Source organism: Rhinoderma darwinii, chromosome 11, assembly GCF_050947455.1.
Source record: "Rhinoderma darwinii isolate aRhiDar2 chromosome 11, aRhiDar2.hap1, whole genome shotgun sequence".
Lineage (NCBI taxonomy): Eukaryota > Metazoa > Chordata > Amphibia > Anura > Rhinodermatidae > Rhinoderma > Rhinoderma darwinii.
The window spans coordinates 80,799,452-80,822,746 of NC_134697.1; the positions used below are offsets into that span (position 1 = coordinate 80,799,452).

General features: G+C 45.2%; 1 protein-coding gene across 1 annotated transcript in view; it reads right to left on the reverse strand.

The window, feature by feature from the left end:
• Positions 1-6,845: 6,845 nt before the first annotated feature.
• The window catches only part of MTG1 (mitochondrial ribosome associated GTPase 1), a 35,748-nt gene continuing 19,298 nt past the window's right edge, over positions 6,846-23,295 (reverse strand). The window contains exons 8-11 of the mRNA XM_075842836.1: positions 22,728-22,824; positions 20,975-21,056; positions 13,139-13,251; positions 6,846-7,245 (exon numbers count right to left, since the gene is read on the reverse strand). Of these exons, the coding sequence (XP_075698951.1) occupies positions 7,148-7,245; positions 13,139-13,251; positions 20,975-21,056; positions 22,728-22,824 (390 nt within the window). The 3' untranslated portion in view covers positions 6,846-7,147. The remainder of the gene's footprint in view (positions 7,246-13,138; positions 13,252-20,974; positions 21,057-22,727; positions 22,825-23,295) is intronic.

The following is a 23,295-nucleotide window of genomic DNA, read 5'->3' on the forward strand; positions in this document are numbered from 1 at the left end:
CCCAGATAAATTTGTGTAGGAGAGACAACAGAGATTGAAAGAACGGACGTGGGACATGTATCGGGAGAGCCTGGAAGAGGTACAGGATCCTCGGCAAAATATTCATTTTGAAAATTGCGCACCTCCCAAATCAGGTGAAAGTACCAGAAGTCCACGAGTCCAGATCTCGTTTCACTTGTTGAAGCAACGGAGGGAAGTTCACCGCATAGAGGCGAGACAGGTCCCCAGGAAGCTGCACCCCTAGATATTTAAGGGAGTCTCTTGCCCATTTGAATGGGAAGGACTCTGCAAAGTCGTCGACCAAATTTTGCGGCAGCGAAATGTTGAGAGCTTTGGACTTCTGGTAGTTGACCTTGAAGTTAGACAGTTGCGAATATCTATTTAATTCTGCCATGAGGTTGGGCAAGGAAATCCGGGGAGACGTGAGGAAGAAGAGCAAGTCGTCCGCATAGGCCGCGACCTTATGGACCCGTTCGCCCAGGGTTATGCCCGATATGTCCGGGTTGGATCGAATATGGCACAAAAAGGGCTCCAAACATAAAATGAAAATTAATGGGGACAGAGGGCAGCTCTGTCTTGTGCCATTGGTAATTGTAAATGAGGGGGAGTGATATCCGTTGACCTTAACCTGCGCCGACGGGGAAGAGTATAGACCTGAAATCCACTCAATCATGTGTGTTCCTAAGCCAACGTGCCGCAAGGTAGCCTGCATAAAGTCCCAGTTGACTCTGTCGAACGCCTTTTCCGCATCCGTAGACAGAAAGCAAGTGGGAGGGGTAGAAATGGCCGCTTGGTACATTAAATTGATCGCTCGAGTGGTATTATCCCGTGCCTCACACGATGGCATAAAGCCCACCTGATCTCTATGAATCACGTTATGCAAGAGCGGGGTCAGCCTCTGTGCCAGAATCTTGGCAAATAGTTTTAAGTCCACATTAAGTAGCGAAATGGGACGATAATTCTGGCAAAGAGAGGAATCCCTCCCTTCCTTCGGTATGACCGTAATGTGGGCCCTCAAGGTGCCTCAGTAATAGAATTGAATGCCTGGAGAAAGTGGGGCGAAAGTAAGTCCATATAGGCCCTATAATATTGAAGGGGCAAACCATCCGGGCCCAGTGCCTTCCCCGTGGGTGAGTCCTTCAGTGCCCATGCCAGTTCTTCTGGGGAAATGGGTGCCTCCAGAGCCGCAATCGCCTCAGGAGGGATACATTTCATCCCCGATGACTGTAGATATTGGTTAATCTTTTCCAGGTGACCACCACCTTCCGCGGTAGGAGGTGCTCTGGGGAGATTATAAAGAGCGTGATAGTAGGCACGGAAGGCTTCTGAGATGTCTTGTGGAAGCTGGAGTCGGCGATTTTGTGGACCTAGAACATAAGGGACATATGTACAGGCGCGGGTCTTCCTAAGCGCTCTAGCCAAGGTCCTTCCGGGTTTGTTACTAAATTCATAAAAGTGACGTCTACATTTAACTATGGAGGCCCTTGCCTTAGCCAGACATATTGAACGCACCTGCTCTCTCAACTGTCCCAGTTGCGCCCCCACCTCCCTATCCTGAGTTGTCTTATGTGACTGCTCCAATCTGTGTATTCGGGTCAATAAATCCCTCAAGAGTGCCGTTCGTTCTTTTTTAAGTTTAGTACCCACCCGGATGAAAGCCCCGCACACCAAACATTTGTGATCTTCCCAGATGCAAAAAGGATCTACCCCTGATGTGGCATTTAGTGCGAAGTACTCCACTAAGTCCCTGCGAATCTCCGCGACCACCGTCTGATCCTGAAGAAGCGACTTATTTAGTCGCCACAGCCAAGAGCGGGAGTGAGCAGTAGGGCGGGATAGAGTAAGAGTAATGAGGGCATGGTCAGAAAGTGTGATGTTGTCAATGGATGCCGAAGCGAGGCTAGTGAGGTGCGTGTGGCGCAGGAAGAAGTAGTCGAGTCTGGAGTAGGAGTTATGGGGCGCCGAGTAAAACGTGTAATCCCTGGACGCTGGATGTAGGACCCGCCACGTGTTTACTAACTGGTGTTCGTGCAATAGCCGACGCAACCGGCGGTGTGCCGCCCGAGATAAAGAGGAATGGCCTCTTGAGGAGTCTAACAAGGGGTCAAGTGTGATATTCAAATCCCCCCCAGTATGAGTGTGCCTTCCAGAAAGCCGTTCAATGCCCCAAGCACCCTTTCCAAGAAGGCTACTTGACCAGTGTTGGGGAGGTAGTAGGTAGCCAGAGTGTACATTGTGTCGTCTAGCTTACCCTTCACGAAGAGGTACCGGCCTGCTCCATCTGTGCAAGTCTCCACATGCTCCCAATGTAGAGTGCGGGAAATCAAGATAGAAACCCCTTTGGTCTTGGAGTCAGGAGACGTGCTGTGGTACACGTCCGGGTAGTTGGAGTCTGTGAGCCGCTGTATACCGTCAGCCCGAAAGTGAGTCTCCTGCAGGAACGCCACATGTGCTTTCCTTTTCCATAGGAGACGGAGAATGGAGGACCTCTTCTCGGGAATATTCAGCCCCTGTGCGTTCAGAGAGATAACAGTTATGTGAGACATGATGACAGACGGATGTATGGACAGAAGGGGGGGAGGAGGAAGGAAAGGAAAGATGAAGAGAAAAACGAAAGACACAAACACTCTAAGGTTTGAGTGCTAAAACCTCCAGTACTCTACGAGAGCTACACCTTCCCAGAGGAAGTCTCCCGCCACAGAGCAGCTCCCGGAACCCTAATGGGGAACGCGGAAGAACGGAAGTGCAGAAAGAACAGTGTCTCACAAACACAGCAATTAACAGTAAAAATTTCCAATAAATTGTATCGAAGCCCCGAACATCTATCAAATGGACCCAACCCCTTCTTCAAAACTAGACTGCAGTTGTAGCCTCCCCCACCAAAATAAACCTGCTTCCCCGACCCTCCGTTTGAGCTCAGCCTCTAAAGCAACCCCTTCAACGCCAACAGTCACCGCTCGATGAGAATCCTGCTGGAGAAAAAAAGGAGGAAAGCAAGGGTTTGCATTTATCTGTCCATATTTAAAGACACAGGGGGGCAATCAGTCCCTTCGTGGAGAGCGGCGTCCTGGTGGCCGGGATTCCGTGGGCCCGTATCTGCGGTCTCCGTGTGGGGGTCGTCGCTCTGGAGGTCGGGTCGCGGATTGCTCCTCTCCATGACTAGGCGGGAAGCGGGGCACGAACTCTGGGAACGGACCCCCTCTGAGAGTGGACGATGCCGGGGGCTCGGTCCAATCAGGTAGCCGTACCGGTGAGATCTCCAAAAACCGGAACGCTTCCTCTAGGTCATCTGGGGACCGGACTGCAAATGATTGTCCCAACCTGCGGAGAATAATATGAAAAGGATGTCCCCATCTGTAGGTTGCGCCAGCAGCCTTTGTCACCTCTAGCAAGGGTCGGACTAATCTACGCATGGAGAGCGTCAACCTCGAAACATCTGTCAGAATTGTAACGTCAGCGCCTTCAAATGGAACAGACCCCTTCTCCCAGGCTCTCCTGGCTATTTCTTCCTTTTGCTTGTAGAAGTGTACTCTACAAATCCCGTCCCTGGGTTGGTTGCCTTCTCTGTTCCGGGGGCCCGCTAGTCTGTGGACTCTGTCCATTTCGATGGCCATGTCACGAGGTCGGTCAAGGAGATTGTTAAAAATTTGTGACACAGTGTCATAAAGACCATCTGGGGGGGACAGACTCTGGTATGCCTCGTAATTTCAAGTTGTTCCATCTCCCCCTGTTTTCTACATCATCCAGGTGTAAAGAGAAGTCCCGCATTTGCGTAGCTTGGGTGGCCTGGGACTGTGATAAGACAGAGATGTCTAGTGAGGATATGGAATGCTGTCGCTCCAAAGTTTCAACCCGAGCGGTCAGTGCGCGTACCTCCTGTGTGACCGCGCCAATGGCCTGATCGTGTTTTTCTTCCAACCGGGCAAGACGGTGATCAAGGTCGGTTTTGGTGGGGAGTACTTTGACCATCTCCCATAATTCTGCTAGGGTTTGCTCCATGGATAACGGGGGACCCTGGGAAGAGGCTAGCTGGGGCTCCCTGGAGTATGTCGGCGTGGCCAGTGACCCCCTAAAGATGGCCGTCGTGTCTTGGCTCAGTGCACCTGGTTGTCCAAGTTACATGTTAACATAGGACCCCTTCTTTGATATCACCTTCACAATTCTTGCATCCATTGAATTTGTGAGTATTTGGACAGTTTCTGCTTGAATATCTTTGCAGGATGTCAGAATAACCTCCCAGAGCTTCTGTTTTGATGTGAACTGCCTCCCACCCTCATAGATATTTTGCTTGAGGATGCTCCAAAGGTTCTCAATAGGGTTGAGGTCAGGGGAACATGGGGGTCTCTCCTTTTATGCCCATAGCAGCCAATGACACAGAGGTATTCTTTGCAGCATGAGATGGTGCATTGTCATGCATGAAGATAATTTTGCTACGGAAGGCACGGTTCTTCTTTTTGTACCGCGGAAGAAAGTGGTCAGTCATAAACTCTACGTACTTTGCAGAGGTCATTTTCACACCATCAGGGACCCTAAAGGGGCCTATCAGCTCTCTCCCAATGATTACAGACCAAAACATGACTCCGCCACCTCCTTGCTGACGTCGCAGCCTTGTTGGGACATGGTGGCCATTCACCAACCATCCACCACTCCATCCAACACGGTTTGAAAATTAACTTTCCAGTTCGTTGCTACAACACACTTTCCCTGCGATCACATGAACGGGACCTGAACTAATCAGGTCCCGATCATATCTCCGGGACCAGAGGCAGGTGATAACAGCGCGATCCGGGTGTCAGCGCTACTCTGAGACACCCGGATCGTGCTTTTAACACCCACCGTGAATTCACGTCGGCACTGCACAGAGCCCAGCAAGTGCCGACGTGAATATACAGTGGGCGGTTGGGAAGCGGTTAATCAATAAATTATATGTACCCCAAAATGACGCTATTAAAAAAAAAAAATTGTTCTGCAAAAAACAAGTCCTATTACAGCTATGTCGTCGCAAAAATAAAAAAGTTATAGCTCTTGGAAAGAGACGATGGGAAAAAGTTAAATAGCTTGGTTATTAACCCTTTCATGACCATTGGTCATTGCTGCCCCTGTGTTCAGGTCAAATTTTCCATTTTTTATATGCATTTCTTTAAACGATATTATCTTTGGAACCGCTTTGAATATCACAACTATTTTTACAATACTTATGAGGCTTTCATTTTCTAGATTAGTTTAATTAATTCAGTGTTTTTAATTTTTATTATGAGCAGACAAATCACTAAAAATGTAAAATAAAAAAAACTTTTTGGGAATTTTTACATCTATCTACATATATACACATACACTGTAGAGCTCTGTAACAATTAGTCCTCTTCTCCCTCCGTCACCCTGTATCGCTATGAGGGGACAGTGAAGAGAGAATATACACACGACCGAACAACGAATCAACTGTCAGTTTTTCATGGCTGTTTTGCATCAATGTGTCTCAAAATTTGAATCCATTTCCCGTCTGTCTGATCCTTTTTAGCCGGCATTTGCCATCCGTTTTTCATGGACGGTAAAAAAATGAATGCATTTTATTCGTTAGGGTTTTTTGTCCCAACCCCCTGAAAACATCACAGTGCCCATGTAGATATTGACGCAATACCACTGTAGATAGTGCCACATTGCCCACATAGATAGTGCCAGTGCCCACATAAATAGTGCCCACCGTAAATAGTGCCAGTGCCCACATAGTGCCACAGTTTTCCCTGTAGATAATGCCCACACAGCGCCACATGTAGATAGCGCCACAGAATCCCCTGTAGATAGTGCCAATATAATGCCACAGTACCCCTGTAGATAGTGCCACACCCCCTCTACATAGCACCCCCCAGTAGATAGCACCCCCTCCGCATAAATAGCGCCACCCCCCTGTAGATAGCAACATCCCCCCTGTATTTAGCAATATCCCCGTTGCAGATAGCACCCCCCCCCCTGTAAATGGCACCCCCTTCCTGTAAATAGCACCACTGTAGCTCCCTGTAGGAGCGGAATCCCTCTGGCCAAAGATTCCGCTCCTACACAAAGCCCCTGATGTTTCTGTCCATATATGGACAGTGACGTCAGGGGTTAACTCTGGCAGGGGATTCCGCTTTTAGAGTGAGGATTCCGCTCCAGGAGTAGCCCCTGACGTCACTGTCCATATATGGATAGACACACCAGGGGCTTCTCCAGTAGCGGAATCCCCGGCACAGAGCAATCTGACACCGTGGATTCCACTCCTAGGGAGAGCCGCTGACGTCATTGTCCATAAATGGACAGTGACGTCAGGGACTCTCTCTATAAGCGGAATCCCCGGCCAGTGCGATCTGACATCGGGGATTCCGCTCCTAGTCAGCTCAGGTGGCGCTATCTACAGTTGAGGGTGTGATGCTATCTACAGCGGGGATGGAGAGCTGACGGGGGCTCCCTCTAGGAGGGGAATCCTCGGCCAGAGCGCTGGCCGGGGATTCCGACGCTGGAGGGAGCTTAGGTGGCGCTATTTACAGAGGGTTTTGCGCTGCCTACAGGGGGTTGTCGGTGGCACAATCTGCAGTGGGGAGAGTATTCCGGGGCTCTCAAAGCCCCGGCCGATATGAGAGTGCAGTGCTGCTCACACTGAAGCAGCACTGCACTCATTAAACCCGTTCCAGTCTTTCAACGTTTATACACGTGCGAACTGCCCGGGGAATCGGCAGTTAAAACATATATAGCTGTATGGCAGTCGTGAAGGGGTTAAGGTTTTAAATAGGCTGGTCATTAAAGGGTTAAACACACCAACATTTAGGTGCCTTAGCAGTATAAACATGAGGACAAAACAAAAAGGTCCTGTACATACTGTAATTAATATTTTTATTTTAAATATACAGTTTCAAAATTTTTTTCATAGATTTTAAGCTCTTGGGAAACCCCATTATATACAAATATGTCTTCTGTAAGGATAACTCGATCGTGTTCATGAATACATTTTATTAGCACTTCCGTGACAGCACTAAGTCCAGGAACTGAAAAGACACAGTATAGAGTCGCATTCCAGTCGCATCAAAAACTTTGCTCAGTCATGGAGAAGTGTATTGCTTTTTTTTTCTTTTCTTTTTATTGTATGAGTCCAGTACTGTAATTTACTTCTACCTCATTAGTCCAAAGTCACTCTTCCCATATCTCCTTTGCGGAAAGATCGAATGAATTCATAAGCAGCAGCGGAGTAATTTGGTACTGTAATATTCACATTCCCTAAAAAAAAGACAAAAAAAACACCATTAACAGCACACTAAAAAAGCACATGAAAACGTTTAACCCCTTAATGACCAGCCTATTTTGGACCTTAAAGAGGTTCTGTCACCAGATTTTGCAACCCCTATCTGCTATTGCAGCAGATCGGCGCTGCAATGTAGATTACAGTAACGTTTTTATTTTTAAAAAACAAGCATTTTTGGCCAAGTTATGACCATTTTTGTAGTTATGCAAATGAGGCTTGCAAAAGTCCAAGTGGGTGTGTTTAAAAGTAAAAGTCCAAGTGGGCGTGTATTAGGTGCGTACATCGGGGCGTTTTTAATACTTTCACTAGCTGGGCGCTCTGAAGAGAAGTAACATCCTCTTCTCTTCAGAACGCCCAGCTTCTGGCAGTGCAGACACAGAGCGTGTTCTCGAGAGATCACGCTGTGACGTCACTTCCCCAGGTCCTGCATCGTGACGGCCACATCGGCACCAGAGGCTACAGTTGATTCTGCAGCAGCATCAGCGTTTGCAGGTAAGATCGACTGATCTTGCAAGAAGCAGCAGCTCTGTTCAGATAGTCCTATAATCCCAGCAGCATTCGTCCAAATGTAAGAGAGCAGAGGGGAACACTGTAGCCTCCCCAGCCATGGCAGTCGTGTGTAAACCGGCCAATCAGACACATGATTCATTATGAGGAGATAGAGAAGGAAGCGTGCTGGAGCGCTATTGGTGCATACTATAGAGAATGCCCCGCCCCCTGCCTGTGCAGTGAAGCGCAAAATGGCGTAGCCGGCGTAATGGGGCTGGTCATACAGTAAAAATTAGCGCTGTCGCCCAAAAGTGTCAGGGAGCGGAGAGAGGGCTAAGGGAAAACCCCAGGGAATAGGCTGGTCCAGCGGACCGCCACAGTGCACAAGCGGTGGCCCGGTTTGGAGAGACTAATTAATACTCACCCAACTCTCCATCTCCCAAATGTACTAACCAGCAGGAGCACCCCCTCAGTGTTACCACCAATAAAGGGAACGCTGGTGGGAGAGGTGTTAGAGGTGCTTCTTAGGTTAATGTGTGACAGAGGAGCTGACGCTCTGGTTCTGCTGGTCTTCATAGGCAGGTTAGACAACAGTGAATTTGGATAGGACACTGTGCACCCGCTGAATGGGAACACAGGGAGACGCTGTGACCCTAGACCTTCATGATGAAAAGAATAAAATAAAAAGAAAATTCTTGGTAGAGAATGCTGCTATCAGCAGAAGTGTCTGCCTTCTACGGACACTAAGCGAAGACTGAATAGCTCCGTGTCTGTGGGCAGGGTATATCCTGTAGGAGAAGCCACTTTCTTATTTTATAGTGTCACGCCTCCTAGTGGCAACAGCATATATCCGTGATCTGTATCCCCCAATGTAACGAACAAGAAAAAAAAAAAACAACATTTGTAAAGCAACATCTGCAGAGTACGGAAATACCTCACATGTGGTTATAAACTGCTGTTTGTGCACACGGGAGGGCTCAGAAGGGAAGGAGCGCCATTTGGCTTTTGGAGTGCAGATTTTGCTGGATTGGTTTCTGGGCGCCATGTCACATTTGCAAAGCCCCTGAAGTACCAGTACAGTGTAAACTCCAGAGAACGGAGTCCATTTGGGAAACTACACTCCTCAAGGAATTCATCTAGGGGTATAGTGAGAATTCTGACCCCACAGGGTTTTGCTGAATTTATTAGAATGTGGCCGTGAAAATTAGAAACTAAATTTTTTGTAATTTAAGGGGTTTTCCGACTACTTTTTTTTTTAGCTTCTAACTTAAATGTGTTATTTTCTTAACCTGAGTTATTCTGCTTTTTTTTATTTTTTTATTATCTTTGCTTCTATTCTTATAAACTGTTCCCTACCTGCACTTCTTTTCTGCTTCCTGTATCTGGGCGGTCTTTCATCCCAGCGCATGTGACAGTGAAACGAAAAAAAGATTCTTACCGACGTCATATTCTCTATCACTTGACCTCTCTCTCCCACCTACCTCACTTCCATATCTACACCCAATGTTACGTCTTTCAACCATCCCAGCAGTGCTGTCTATAGCTCTCCATCTCCAAATCCATGTTCTGTCCTTTTATTTACCTATGCAAATTAACATCAGGGCTTATTCAGACGAACGTGACTTATATTAGTCTATGGGTCAGTTCAGACAGTCCGTGCCGGCTGCGTAAATCTCACGACATGTCCGTTCTTTGTGCGTATTTCGGTGGGACGCCCGTGATTCGCGCAACAGCAGTCAAAAGTATGATTGAAAACAGAAAAGCACCACGTGCTTTTCTGTTTACAAACATACAGAGTGTCATAATGATGGCGGCTGCGTGAAAATCCCGCAGCCACGCATCATATGGTGATGACACACGGAGCTGTCAAGTGCCTTTTGCGCGCGCACGCTCGTGTGAATCCGGCCTTACACTGATACAGTGACCGCACGCAGAGAGAGCAGTTGGGCGGGCAAGGGGAAGAAGGAGGGAGAATAGACACAGAGGAGGAGGATTTATTAGTGGAGAACATTACTCTAGCGTGATGTTACAAACAGAAGTAGCGACACAGAACTGTGTCCATACCACTGCTCGTGCACGAGCCTGTGTCGGAAGAAAAAACCACATGCAAGCAAAGCAGAACTTTCCGGCCAGACATAGCTAGTGAGATTATAAGGATAAGCTTACGTATTTAACACAGACTATATATTACATACTTTCTTCGATTTGTAGATACATGATTACTCATGTATCTACACTTAAAATTTTGTGTCCCTGGAAAACCCCTTTAAGCTAACAATTTTTCACTTTTACAAGGAAGAAAGGAGAAAAATAACCCCAAGATTTGTAAAGCAATTTCTCCGGATTACGGCAATACCCCATATGTGGTCATAAACTGCTGTTTGGACACGGCAGGAATCAGAAGGGAAGGAGCGCCATTCGGCTTTTGGAGAGCAGATTTTGCTGGATTGGTGTTCGGGTGCTATGTCGCATTTGCAAAGCCCCTGTGGGACCAAAACAGTTGAAACCCCCCCCCCCACCCAGAAGTTACCTCATTTTGGAAACGACAACCATCAAGGCAATAATCTAAGGGTGTAGTCAGTATGTTGAACCCACAGGCACTCTCCAGAAATTAGTGTGCAGTGGATGTTGCAGAGTGAAAATGGCAATTTTTCCATTTCATTATCCAATATGTGGTGCCCAGCTTGTGCCACCATGGAAAGACAGCTCTTTAATTATTATGCTGTGATTCCGGTTTTAGAAACACCCTACATATGACCCTAATCTTTTGACTGGACATACGACAAGGCTCAGGAGTGAAATAGTACCATGCAAATTTGAGGCCTAATTTGGCCATATACAAAGTATTGGTTCACAATTGCATAGGCTCTGATGCGAAATAACAAAAGAAACCCCTGAGAAGTGACACACACCTGGGCACTTCCCATCAACAGCATTCTCTGACCTGGTTGCGTCCTGTTTGGAACGGGTATTTTACCCACCACCTAATCTGTGAGTATGGCCTTTTCTGTGGTTTTAATTACATTCTATGTCCCATTTTTTTTGTATATCTTAGATTTTGGAACGAAAAGTTCTAGGTAGGGACTCGCAAGTGTGGGGATCCGTGACGTGGATTGCGAGCTTGCGTTTTTTTGGCCAAAACAACAACTAATACCCCATGTTTTCTCATGGTTACTTACATTGTACATACTTTTTTTCAGGACGCGCCCGGGTCTTATGATGCTGGGATAGCCTGGTGTGCGGATGTTTGGCACTGCATGCAGGGCAGCCCGCTCTCTTACAATATGGGCGTTATAAATAGGCTGCTATTCGGCGATATATGCTGTGCCTCACTATCCAAACACTATGCCTCCATGTTTTACACACTACACTCACGTTTTTTTTTCACTCACAGCCCTGATTTCTACACACTACACTTAGTCATGTCCCCTATACCTCACATGTGCACTATACACAGTACTTTATTATTTATTTATTATTATTACACATTTACTTCCATGCCCAACACACCACTCCCCTCAAGGTAAGTGGGAGTGGCTATCATTATTTAAACACACCTGGGCACTTCCCATCAACAGCATTCTCTGACCTGGTTGCGTCCTGTTTGGAACGGGTATTTTACCCACCACCTAATCTGTGAGTATGGCCTTTTCTGTGGTTTTAATTACATTCTATGTCCCATTTCCATTTATTAAAGGGTGTAGTGAGCATTTTCACCCCAGAGGTGTTTTCCAGAAATGATTGCGCTATGTGGAAGTAAACTTCTGTTCGGGCACAGTGCAAGGCTCAGAACGGAGGGAGCACCATTTGTCTTTTGGATCACCGATTTTTCATGGTAGTAGTTTTGTTTCAAGTTTTATTTCAGTTTATAATGTGGGGGCATATGTGCTGTGCAGAGTACAGCAGGGTATAAGAATGTGGTAAAAAACAATAAAATGATCCATAGATGTGTGTTACGCTGTGACACAATCCTTTCTGCACAGGCCAGTGTCGCACTGATATATGGCGTCCTTTATTATCCCCCTTTTGGTCCACACTCCGCACCTTTGAAGTTTGGGGAATTTTGCTGGGAAGTGTTGTCCTGGTATAATACGGGCTCCCTCGCTTCCAGCAGATATGGTTGGGCCCTCCCCATCCTGGTTCCGAATATTAGGACATTAATAAACGCCTCTGGAAACAGATGTTCCCCTTGGCCTGAACATCTGCATATTTATACATTTCCTGAATTATAGGAGCCATAATTTATTTTGTTTTTCAGACATAGTGGTATGAGGGCTATTTTATGAGGGACAAACTGTAGTACCAAAATTAGTACCATTTTGGAGTACATGCGACTTTTTGATCACTTTTTATGTCAACAAAGTGATACAAAAAAAAAGCAATTCCTGCATCGTTTTATTTCTACTGTGGCGTTCACGGTTTACACTTTATTCTAGGGATCTGTACGATTATGGCTGTACCTAAATGGTATAGTTTTATATGTTTTACTACTTTTTCACAATAAAACATTTTTTTTAACACACACAACTTTTTGTCTTTTCCGTCTACGGAGCTGTAAGAGGGCTTGTCTTTTTGCAGGACGAGCTGTAGCTTTTATTGGTACCATTTTGGGGTAGTTGCGACTTTTTGATAACTTTTTATCCTATTTTTGAGAGGGAAGGTGACCAAGAAACAGCAATTCTGGCATCGATTTATTTATACACTTTCACTGTGTTACAAATAACATGTTAACCTTATTCTGCGAGTCAGTACGATTCCGGCGATACCAAATTTATATAGTTTATTATGTTTTACAATTTTTTGCACAATAAAGTTTCATTTTTGTAAAAAGAATGTATTTTTTTTGTCGCCATGTTCTGAAAAGTGTAACTCTAATTTTTTTCGTCAACGGAGCTCCATGAGGGCGTGTTTTTTGTGTGAGACGAGCTGTCGTTTTTATTTGTATCATTTATGGAGGTATGCAGCTTTTTGATCACTTCCAATTTTTGGAAAGAAAGGTGATAAAAAAAACAGCAATTCTGGCATAGTTGTTTAGGTTTCGTTTTTTACGGCGTTCTCCGTGCAGGATGAATATCATAATATTTTTATAGTTCAGGCCTATGTCTACTTTATACATATTTTACAATAATAAAGGACTTGATAGGGGAAAAAGGGCGATTTCTTATTTTATTAATTGAAACGTTGATTTTTTGACAACATTATTTTTCTTCTTTTTTTCCAGTCCCACTGGGGCACTTGAAGGACCAACTGTCTGATTGCTATTCTAATATATTACACGAATCACAAAATGCAATGCATTAGAACAGTCAGTGTCACTCTGACAGGCATCCTCTGGCAAGGTCTAATAGGCTTCTGTACTTGGCAGACCAGTATACTCACCGACGCCAGTTAAGGCTTTCACTCGCTGTGTCTTTCCTAGCTTAAGGGCAATCTTCTTGAGGAGAGTCTCTATGTTTGAACAGGGCCCCTTAAGCTCATATTGTTCCACATAACTGGGAAAGAAATGCACATTCACAAATATCATTAACCATCACATTTCCATTGCTAAATCTAAATGGTAAAGAAACACTTTGTTAATCCTCTCCCCTCCCCTTCTAAACTTGATAAAGTAAAAGGTATTGATAGCAATCTTCTTACCTGGCGCATCATTTTAAAGTAAGGCTGAGTTCACACTGCGAGACTGTTCGGAGTTCTGTCATATTTGATGGGAAGAATAGTGCAGTATGCAGTACTATTCTTTCTGTCCGGTGTGTGACGGATCCAGCACCGGTTTTCGCTATAATGGAAACCATAACGGCTGTGTGAACAGAGCCTTAGCCTTTCCATTCTGGGCCACCGTTCGGTCCTGTGACCGGCACTCTGACTTTCTGAATCCTTTACAGTGTCTGCTGTGTTGGAGTCAGTCTCTCTATGCAAACCTATGAGAGCCTCGCTGTGATTCTCATAGGCTTGCATAGAGTAACTGACCTAAAGTCCATTCAAAAGAAAAGAGGTAGCACTCCAAACAGAAGGTCTCAAAAAATGTTTTTTATTCACCCATATGTGAAGAGGACGCAACGTTTCAGCTTGACAAAGGCTGCATTGAGCAGCTGAAACGTTGCACCCTCTTCACATATGAGTGAATAAAAAACATTTTTTGAGACCTTCTATTCGGAGAGCTGCCTCTTTTCTTTTGAATTGTCTACATTTGAGGGATCCACAAGTCGGATTCCTGGAGGCTGGCAACCTATTGACCCTTGTGAGGTCCAGACTTACTGTGCTGCTCCTACCTTCTATTTTGACCTATAGTCCACACAGCAGACGATGTAGGATTTGGGTGCTCAGAGCGGGTCACGTAACCCAACAGCAGCCCAGAACAAAGATGCTAACATTACAATAAAGCACCCAGTAAGAACATAATAATAATAATCTTTATATAGCGCCAACATATTCTGCAGCATTTTACAATTCAGAGGGAACATGTACAGACAATATCAGCCGTTACATAGTGACAAAACTAAACAACAATTTATACAAGAGGAGTGAGGACCCAGCTCGCAAGAGGAAATAAGGGAGACACAAAATGTAATAAGTGCTTGTTCAGTACAATGGTCCGGCCATCTTTTATACACATGCGGTGGTAACATAAATCTGCATGAGCCGGTCACCAGCCAGTATCCGTGTATGACTGACATGAAGTAGAAGGAGTGCAGGGGATACTGCAGAATGAGGGGGTCAGTTTCTGATGACGAATGTAATAGTGGGGCCAAGGAAAGGAGTCGGATTAGGGAAAGTTATAGGCCTATCTAAAAAGATGTGTTTTCAGGGCACACTTAAAACTGTGAATAAATCTGATTGTCTGGGGTAGCACATTCAAGAGGACTGGTGCAGCACTGTGAAGAGCTTTGTGGGTGAGAATAAAATTCTAAAGGTAATTGGCAACCAGTGCAGTGACTCGCACAGGGTAGAGGCGTTGGTGTAGCGGTTGGTGAGAAAGATGAGCCTGGCTGATGCAATCGGGATAGATTGGAGAGGAGAGAGTTTAGTGAGGGGAAGACCGACTAATAATGAGCTACAGTAGTCAAGACAAGAGTGAATTAGAGCGACAATAAAAGTTTTGGCTGTTTCCTCCGTGAGAAAAGAGCGGATTCTGGAGATATTTTTGAGGTGAAAGTGAACGGAGCGTGAAAGTGATTGTATGTGAGGAGAAAAGGAAAGATTTGAGTAAAAAAAAAAAACAAGACAGCGGGCGTGCCACACACAGAGATGGAGACATCAGGTTTAGGGAGGTTAGTAGATGGTGGGAACACAAGGAGCTCAGTTTTTGAAAGATTCAGTTTCGAATAGAGAGAGGACATGATGATAGAGACAGCGGACAGACAATCACTGGTGTTCTGTATTAGAGCGGGGGGGGGGGGGGGTGATGTGATGGGCAGAGGTATATAATTGGGTCTCATCAGCGTAGAGATGGTACCGGAAGCCAAATCTAATGATGGTTTCTCCAATAGGAGCTGTGTAGAGAGAAAAGAAAAGCAGATCTAGGACTGATCCCTGCGGAACCCCGATAGCAAGGGGAAGAGGAGAAGAAGTAGAACCAGCAGATGATACACTGAACCAGCGGTCAGAGAGATAGGATGAAAACCAAGAGAGAGCAGCGTCCTTAAGGCCAATAGAGTTGAGCATTTTGAGTAGGAGTTGGTGGTCTACAGTGTGAAAGATTATTACTATCAATACATTTTACCTAATTAAGTTTAGAAATGGAGGGGAGGAGGGGAGTTTGCCGGAGTGCTACTTTACGTGAAATAAATGTTTACGTGTAATTAGGCTTATAACGTGCCCAAAATTTATGGACTCTTAGAAGCCACTGGACACCTCATTCAGGGAGTAGTTTGTGACTGAGCATGCGCCAATAACTTCAATCAACTACAAACCTCATTAACTCCACACTAGTTAGAGGGGGTCACAGACGGCTTTTAGCAGGCAGAGAAGGAATACACACAGGAAGTTGCATGCAGCAGCTGGTAATAGGCTGCTCAAATGTAGACTACAGCCGGCAAACAGTGCATTGCATGAGTTTACTGGAAAAGGCTATATAGAGGAAGACAACTGGGAATTTGGGGAGATGCGGCTGAGACTACTAGAGGAATAGGGGTGAATGCGCTGATGTGACAACTGGAGAAATTGCGGAGGCTAAACACTGCTGTGATGACTGGGGCATTGGTGGCACTGCAGTAATTACTGTTCGAAGGGGATACAGCTGAACACATTGTTAAGGGTTAAAATGGCTGTGCTGAGACTACTGTGTGTTGGAAGGTAATGGTTAACCACATATTGTAAAGGATCTGCCAGACACAGCTTCTGTGTCGACGCCTGTGGGTAATCAGTCTGCACCTGCTCCTATGTCTGTGAGACTGACTCCATCTTCCACCACTCAGGGTGGCAGGCTTAGGAGTGGGCGAGCCTATCACAGCCTGGCCAGACGGAGCTAGCTCCCGCCCACTGTCTATTTATACCTGCCTTTCCTGTTCCTCCTTTGCCTGTGATTCTGCTCTGCTTGTTTCCTGGCTCTGCTGCTGCTGCTTGAACTACTGATCCTCTGCTTGTTATTGACCTTGGCTTTATTGACCACTCTTCTGCTCTGCGTTTTGTACCTCGTACACTCCTGGTTTGACTCGACTCGTTCACTACTCTCGTTGCTCACGGTGTCTCCGTGGGCAACTGCCCCATTTCCCTAGCTTCTGTGTACCCTTGTCTGTTTGTCTGTCGTGCACTTACTGAGCGTAGGGACCGTCGCCCAGTTGTACCCCGTCGCCTAGGACGGGTCGTTACAAGTAGGCAGGGACTGAGTGGCGGGTAGATTAGGGCTCACCTGTTTGTCTCCCTACCCCGGCATTACACATATGCTCTGTTTTGGCCTTGCTAAACAAGTGGCTTGTGGAGTTACTAAACCGGAGTTCAAAAGAGGAGTTAAAGCCCCTGTAAGTGCTCTTCTTTTCTTTTACTTTAACAATTGTTCACAGTTTTTTTGTAACTGGGATAATGGACAGCAAGAGTGGAGGTTTTCTTGAGTGCACAGTTTGCCATATGTATGCACGACTGGAGCCGTAATTCCAGAGTGAATACCTCTGTGGCAGATGTGCGCATGTTGTTCACATGGAAGTTCGCATTAGAGATCTGGAAGAGCAGAATGCAACATTGAGGGCGATAGATATTCTTGAGCGTAGCATGCTGGTCATTGAGCGCGCAGTTAGTGGGGCAGTCCAGCTAGTAGTGGGTGAGATGATAAAGCAGGGAAGGCAAGACAATTGGTAGTTGTAGGGGATTTTATAATCAGGAAGACGGATAGAATAATTTGTCGCCAAGACCGCCTCAACCAAATGGTTTGCGGTCTCCCTGGTGCCAGGGTTCGGCATGTGGTGGAACAGGTGAATAAATTACTGGGAGGGGCTGCTGATGTTCCATGTGGGAACCAACGACAGAATAAATGGTAGGTGGAGGAGCCTTAAGAATAATTTTAAAGAACTAGGCTACAAGCTGAAGGGAAGGACCTCCAAGGTTGTATTCTCAGGAATACTGCCTGTGCCATGCGCATCACAGGAAAGACAGCGGGAGCTCAGGGAGTTAAATGCATGGCTTAAGTAGCTTAAGAGAACTGGGCTGACTTTTCATTAGGGTACAAACTGTATTCTGCAGATGATTTGCACCTAAATGGAAGGGGGTCCACTGTGCTGGGGGAGAGAATTCTAGCTGGGGTGGTGGAGTATTTAAACTAGGGCTGAGGAGGGAGGTCAATGTAGAAAATAAAGGGTTAGTCAGGTTAGAGAGGGGTCAGACTAAATTGGTGGGGGGAGAAATATACTGTGGGGAGAGGATTAGTCAATAGGATAGGGAGATCCTTTTGTAACAAAACAGCAATGAAAACAAAAATGCCCAAATAATCACAATTCTGATACTGAAATATCAAATGCCAGAAGTCTAGCAAGCAAAATGGGAGACCGAGAGGCCTTGGTACTGGAGGAACATATAGATATAGTTGGTGTTGCTGAAACTTGGCCGGACTCTTCACATGACTGGGCTGTAAATCTACAGGGTTTTACACTGTTTCGGAAAGACAGGACAAATAGGAAACGCGGTGGTGTATGTCTGTATGTAAGAAGTGATATGTGGGCGGTGGTGTATGTCTATATGTGAGAAGTGATATGTAGGCGGTGGTGTATGTCTGTATGTAAGAAGTGTTTTGAAGGCGGTGGTGTATGACTGTATGTGAGAAGTAATATGAAGGTGGTGGTGTATGTCTGTATGTGAGAAGTGATATGGAGGTGGTGGTGTATGTCTGTATGTGAGAAGTGATATGAAGGCGGTGGTGTTTGTCTGTATGTGAGAAGTGATATGAAGGTGGTGGTGTATGTCTGTATGTGAGAAGTGATATGAAGGTGGTGGTGTATGTCTGTATGTGAGAAGTGATATGAAGGCGGTGGTGTATGTGAGAGTGTGAAAGAGACAATAGTGGGTGAAGATTGTGAGGAGATTGAAGCCTTGTGGGTGGAATTACAAAGGGCGGTAAAAACCTGACTTGGTGTAATCTATAGACCCCCCAATATAACTGAGAAGATGAAAGGTCAGCTATATAAACAGATGGAGCGGGCTGCACAGGCGGGTACTGTAGTGATAATGGGAGACTTTAATTACCGGGATATTAATTGGTGTCATGGTTCGGCTTCAATTGCAAAGGGGAGATATTTCCTCAACCTGTTGCAGGAAAATTTTATGGGCCAGTTTGTGGAAGACCCGACTAGAGGTGAAGCTCTGTTGGATCTGGTCATTTCTAATAATGCAGATCTTGTTGGGAACATCAATGTTCGTGAAAACCTCGGTAACAGTGATCACAATATAGTTATATTTTACATATACTGCAAAAAACAAACACAGGCTGGGAGGGGAAAAACATTTAATTTTAAGGTGGTCAATTTCCCCAGGATGAGGGCTGCAATTCAGGACATAGACTGGGAAGAACTAATGTCAAATAATGGGACAAATGATAAATGGAAAATCTTAAAATCCACTTTGGGTGATTATAGTGCAAAATTTACTCCTATAGGTAACAAATATAAATGACTAAAATGAAATCCACATGGCTTACACCTTCTGTAAAAAGGGCAATACATGACAAAAAAAGGGCATTTGAAAAATACAAATCTGAGGGTCCAGTTGTAGCCTGTGTGAATTATAAAGAGCTTAATAAAATCTGTAAAAAGTAATAAAATCAGCAAAAATACAAAGTGAAAGGCATGTGGCCAAGGATAGTAAAACAAATTCCCAAAAATTCTTCAAGTTTATAAATGCAAAAAAGCCGAGGTCTGAACATGTAGGACCCCTAAATAGTGGTAACGGGGAGTTGGTGACGGGATTAAGAGAAGGCAGAGTTACTAAATGGGTTCTTTAGATCTGTATATACAACAGAAGAAAGAGCAGCTGATGTAGCCAGTGCCAGTTCTGTTAATATATCAGTTGATATACTGAATTGGCTGAATGTAGATATAATCCAAGCTAAGTTAAATAAAATAAATGTACACAAGACTCCGGGACCAGATGGGTTACACCCTAGAGTTCTTAAGGAGCTTAGTTCAGTTATTTCTGTCCCTCTCTTCATAATATTTAGAGGTTCTGGTATAGTGCCAAGGGACTGGCGCAGGGCAAATGTGGTGCCTATTTTCAAAAAGTGCTCTAGGTCTTCCCCGGGTAATTATAGACCAGTAAGCTTAACATCCATTGTGTGGAAAAATTTTAAGGGGCTATTGAGGGACTATATACAGGATTATGTGACAAAAAATAGTATTATAAGTGACAGCCAGCACGGTTTTACCAAGGACAGAAGTTGTCAAACCAACTTGATTTGTTTATATGAAGAGGTGAGCAGAAGCCTAGACAGAAGGGCCGCTGTGGATATAGTGTTTTTGGACTTTGCAAAGGCATTTGACACTGTCCCTCATAGACGCCTAATGGGTAAATAAGGAATATAGGTTTAGAAAGTATCGTTTGTAATTGGATTGAGAATTGGCTCAAGGACCGTATCCAGAGTTGTGGTCAATGATTCCTACTGTGAATGGTCCCCGGTTATAAGTGGTGACCCCAGGGTTCGGTGCTGGGACCACTATTATTCAACTTATTTATTAATGATATAGAGGATGGGATTAATAGCACTATTTCTAGTTTTTGCAGATGACACCAAGCTATGTAGTAATGTTCAGTCTATGGAAGATGTTCGTAAATTGTAAGCTGATTTGAACACACTAAGGCCCTATGCACACGACCGTAAAAACGCCCGTAATGACGGGTCCATAGACTTCTATTGGCCACGGGTACCTTCCCGTTTGCGCACGGGAAGGCGCCTGGGCTGTTGAAAAATATAGAACATGTCCTATTTCAGGCCGTAATTTTGGCACGGGCAGGCCCATAGAAGTCTATGGGGCTTCCGTAATTATGGGTGGCTACATGCGTGCACCCGTAATTACGGGAGTGTTGCTAGGCGACGTCAGGAGATTAAAATTTTTGAATAAAGAGAAGCAGAGAAAATGGCATCTGAGTGATCCTATGACCCTTTTAAGTGGTTTGGACATGATTGTGACTTCATTTCCAGCCCCCCTTTTTTTATAGGTCCATAAATACGGGTGGAATACGGATGACAAAGGACCCGTATTTACGGCCAGTATTTACGGGAGGGTTAGAATACGGTCGTGTGCATGGGGCCTTAGTGTTTGGGCATCCACTTGGCAGATGAAGTTTAATGTAGATAAATGTAAAGTTATGCATCTGGGTACCAACAACCTGCATGCATCATATGTCCTAGGGGGAGCTACACTGGCGGATTCACTTGTTGAGAAGGATCTGGGTGTACTTGTAAATCATAAGCTAAATAACAGCATGCAATGTGTTTCAAATATGTATTGGCAAAATATAGCGGGAAAGTTTTTACTGTGAACAAAAACCCCCCCAAAAAATTATTTTACACAAAATAAAGACCACAAAAGAGTATATTTCATCAGGTCTAATTCTGGTGCACCGCCGATTATGTAATTTGAATGCAGCGTGCACCATATTCCTCAGCTCTCTGCGTTTCATCCAGTCTGATAGTTTGCTCGACTGCCGCTTTAGTCAAACTTCTCTTCGCTGTAGTTGTGTGTGTGAGGAGGATTGGGGAAGGACAAGAGAATTCTTGGATCAATACTGCACGCTTACCTGTGCTGTTGATGTTGATTAAGAGTATAAAGGAGATAATCGGCTATGATATCTTCACCAACCAAATGATCAAGAATTGTTCCTGCAACATAAAAAAAAAAATAAAATATGAGAAATAGTCACTGCTAAATAGTTATCTAACTGACCTGCCTGATTCACCTCACAAATTACAAAAATGACTAGCGGGTTGTGGACATGCTGTGCTACTCAACCGGTTTGACTTATGGCCAACTAAGGGCGTTGTCTAAGTAGCTTCCCCGGTATTCACCCTATAACCCCCGGCTTCCAGGTCGCTACCTCTTGAGGTGGTCCGGGTGTGAGTAGCAGCTGCCCTAGCGGACCAAAAGACAATGGTGAAGAACACCGTGCGTACAGGCACTGGAAAATGATACCGTGGCAGGCAGGTATGGATCTGAGGTCACAGTTCGTAACAGGTAGCATATCTTTAAGCATGCAGCAGGACAGGGGTTGCCAACAGGAAGTAGGCGTCAGGCTCGTATCAGGTTGTAGGATACAGACTAGTTGCAGATAGCATGTTACGGACTGGTAGTGGGTAACAGGATACGGACTGGTAGGAGGATATGGACTGGCAGCAGGATACGGACTGGTTGCAGGATACGGACTGGTTGCAGGATACGGACTGGCAGCAGGTAGCATGATATGGACTGGTAGCTGGACACGGACTGGCAGCAGATAGCAGGATATGGACTGGCAGCAGGTAGCATGATAAAGACTGGCAGCAGGATGCAGACTGGTAACGGAGGGCAGGATATGGACTGGCAGCAGGATGCAGACTGGTATCAGATAGCAGGATACAGACAGGTAGCAGGATACGATCTGGTAGCAGGATACTGACTGATAGTAGGTAGCGAGATGTTTACAGTTATCAGGTAGCGGGATGCAAACTGGAACCTTCGGAGGAAACAAATAAGTTGGACCAAAACTGCTCAGGCACCAGGTGACCAGAGGAGCAGACATTAAATAAGCCCAGAGCATCAGAGATTGCGTGAGGATCATTGTGAATGCATGCACGCTGGCCCTTTAAGAGGCGGCCAGGGAACTCGCGCGTCTTATGAGACATGCGGCAGCAAGCAGGAGGTGGGGTGCGGCCGGCCTCACAAGGCAGAGCAGAGGAACTGACGGCCACCGGCAGGGAAGGTAAGAAACCCGGTGGCAGGAACTGCTGGCTGGAGCAGCACCCGCTGTTGGCGTTACAGTAATACTTAATTTTCCCTGTGGTGGCACTGTAGGCATATTGAACACCTGCTGCCAGGTTTCCGCACTGATTACAGCTGATCACTGGGGTACCAGAAGTGAAACACCATTTATTTAGCTTATTGTCAGGGACCTTCCTAACAAAGAAAAAGGGATAAGTCCCTTTAAGATGACTGAACTGGCCTGCGCAAAAAACAACAAATAAAAAACCACTAATGATAATTTTGCAAACTGGCCGCTGCCAAAAGAAAAAAAAAATAATTTGAAAGGGGAATAAACTTGCTCTGTCCTGATCAGGCCAAGATAGCCTAAACCAATCTGTCCACTGCTGGGAATCCCTGGTTAGTTAATACCTCGGTTTGTTTCCATAAACGGAAAATGTGTGGTCATTAGCAGCTGGTGATCACAGGGTTTCAGCAGCCGGACCATCTGCGATCAGCTGATTGCCAGGGTGTCTGTCTTCTAGGAAAGTATCCTGAGAAAACGTAATTTTTAAAATACATGAAAGTAAAGGAAAGGTATAATTGTGCTGCTTTACCACATAATGCTAACTTCATGCCTGTCTCCACCGACTCAATGCGGGGTGAAAGTACGCCTGGCGTGTCCAAGAGATAGATGAGGGGATTTTCTGAAACCTGTAATGGTAAGGTTCTCTATAAGGAGGTTATACAACATAGACTCTTAATATTTCACAAAATATAACAGGCTCTTATATACATTAAAATCAGTGTACTGCTATGTAGAATTTCCCATAGATGAAGCTAAAATAATATTTAATAGTGGTTTAAAATGAACGGATTACCAGGCATTAGACTATAACCTCAGGTACATTTATTGATTATCACTGCATTTTATCATTTTAGTTAATATTGTAGTTGTGCTGGAAACAAAACACATCCTAATAAAAAATAAGCGATATCGGTTTTACTTCATCTTCAAACTGCACTACTAGGATACCATAAAAGCAAAATAGCCATATATTAACCCTTTAACGACCGCCCACTGTCTTTTGGCGGCAGGCGATGCAAGGTTCTCAGTCTACAGTGATGTCTTTTGGCGTTGCTGTAGAAGAGAATAATGTGAGTTCCAGTGAGCGGTTACTAATA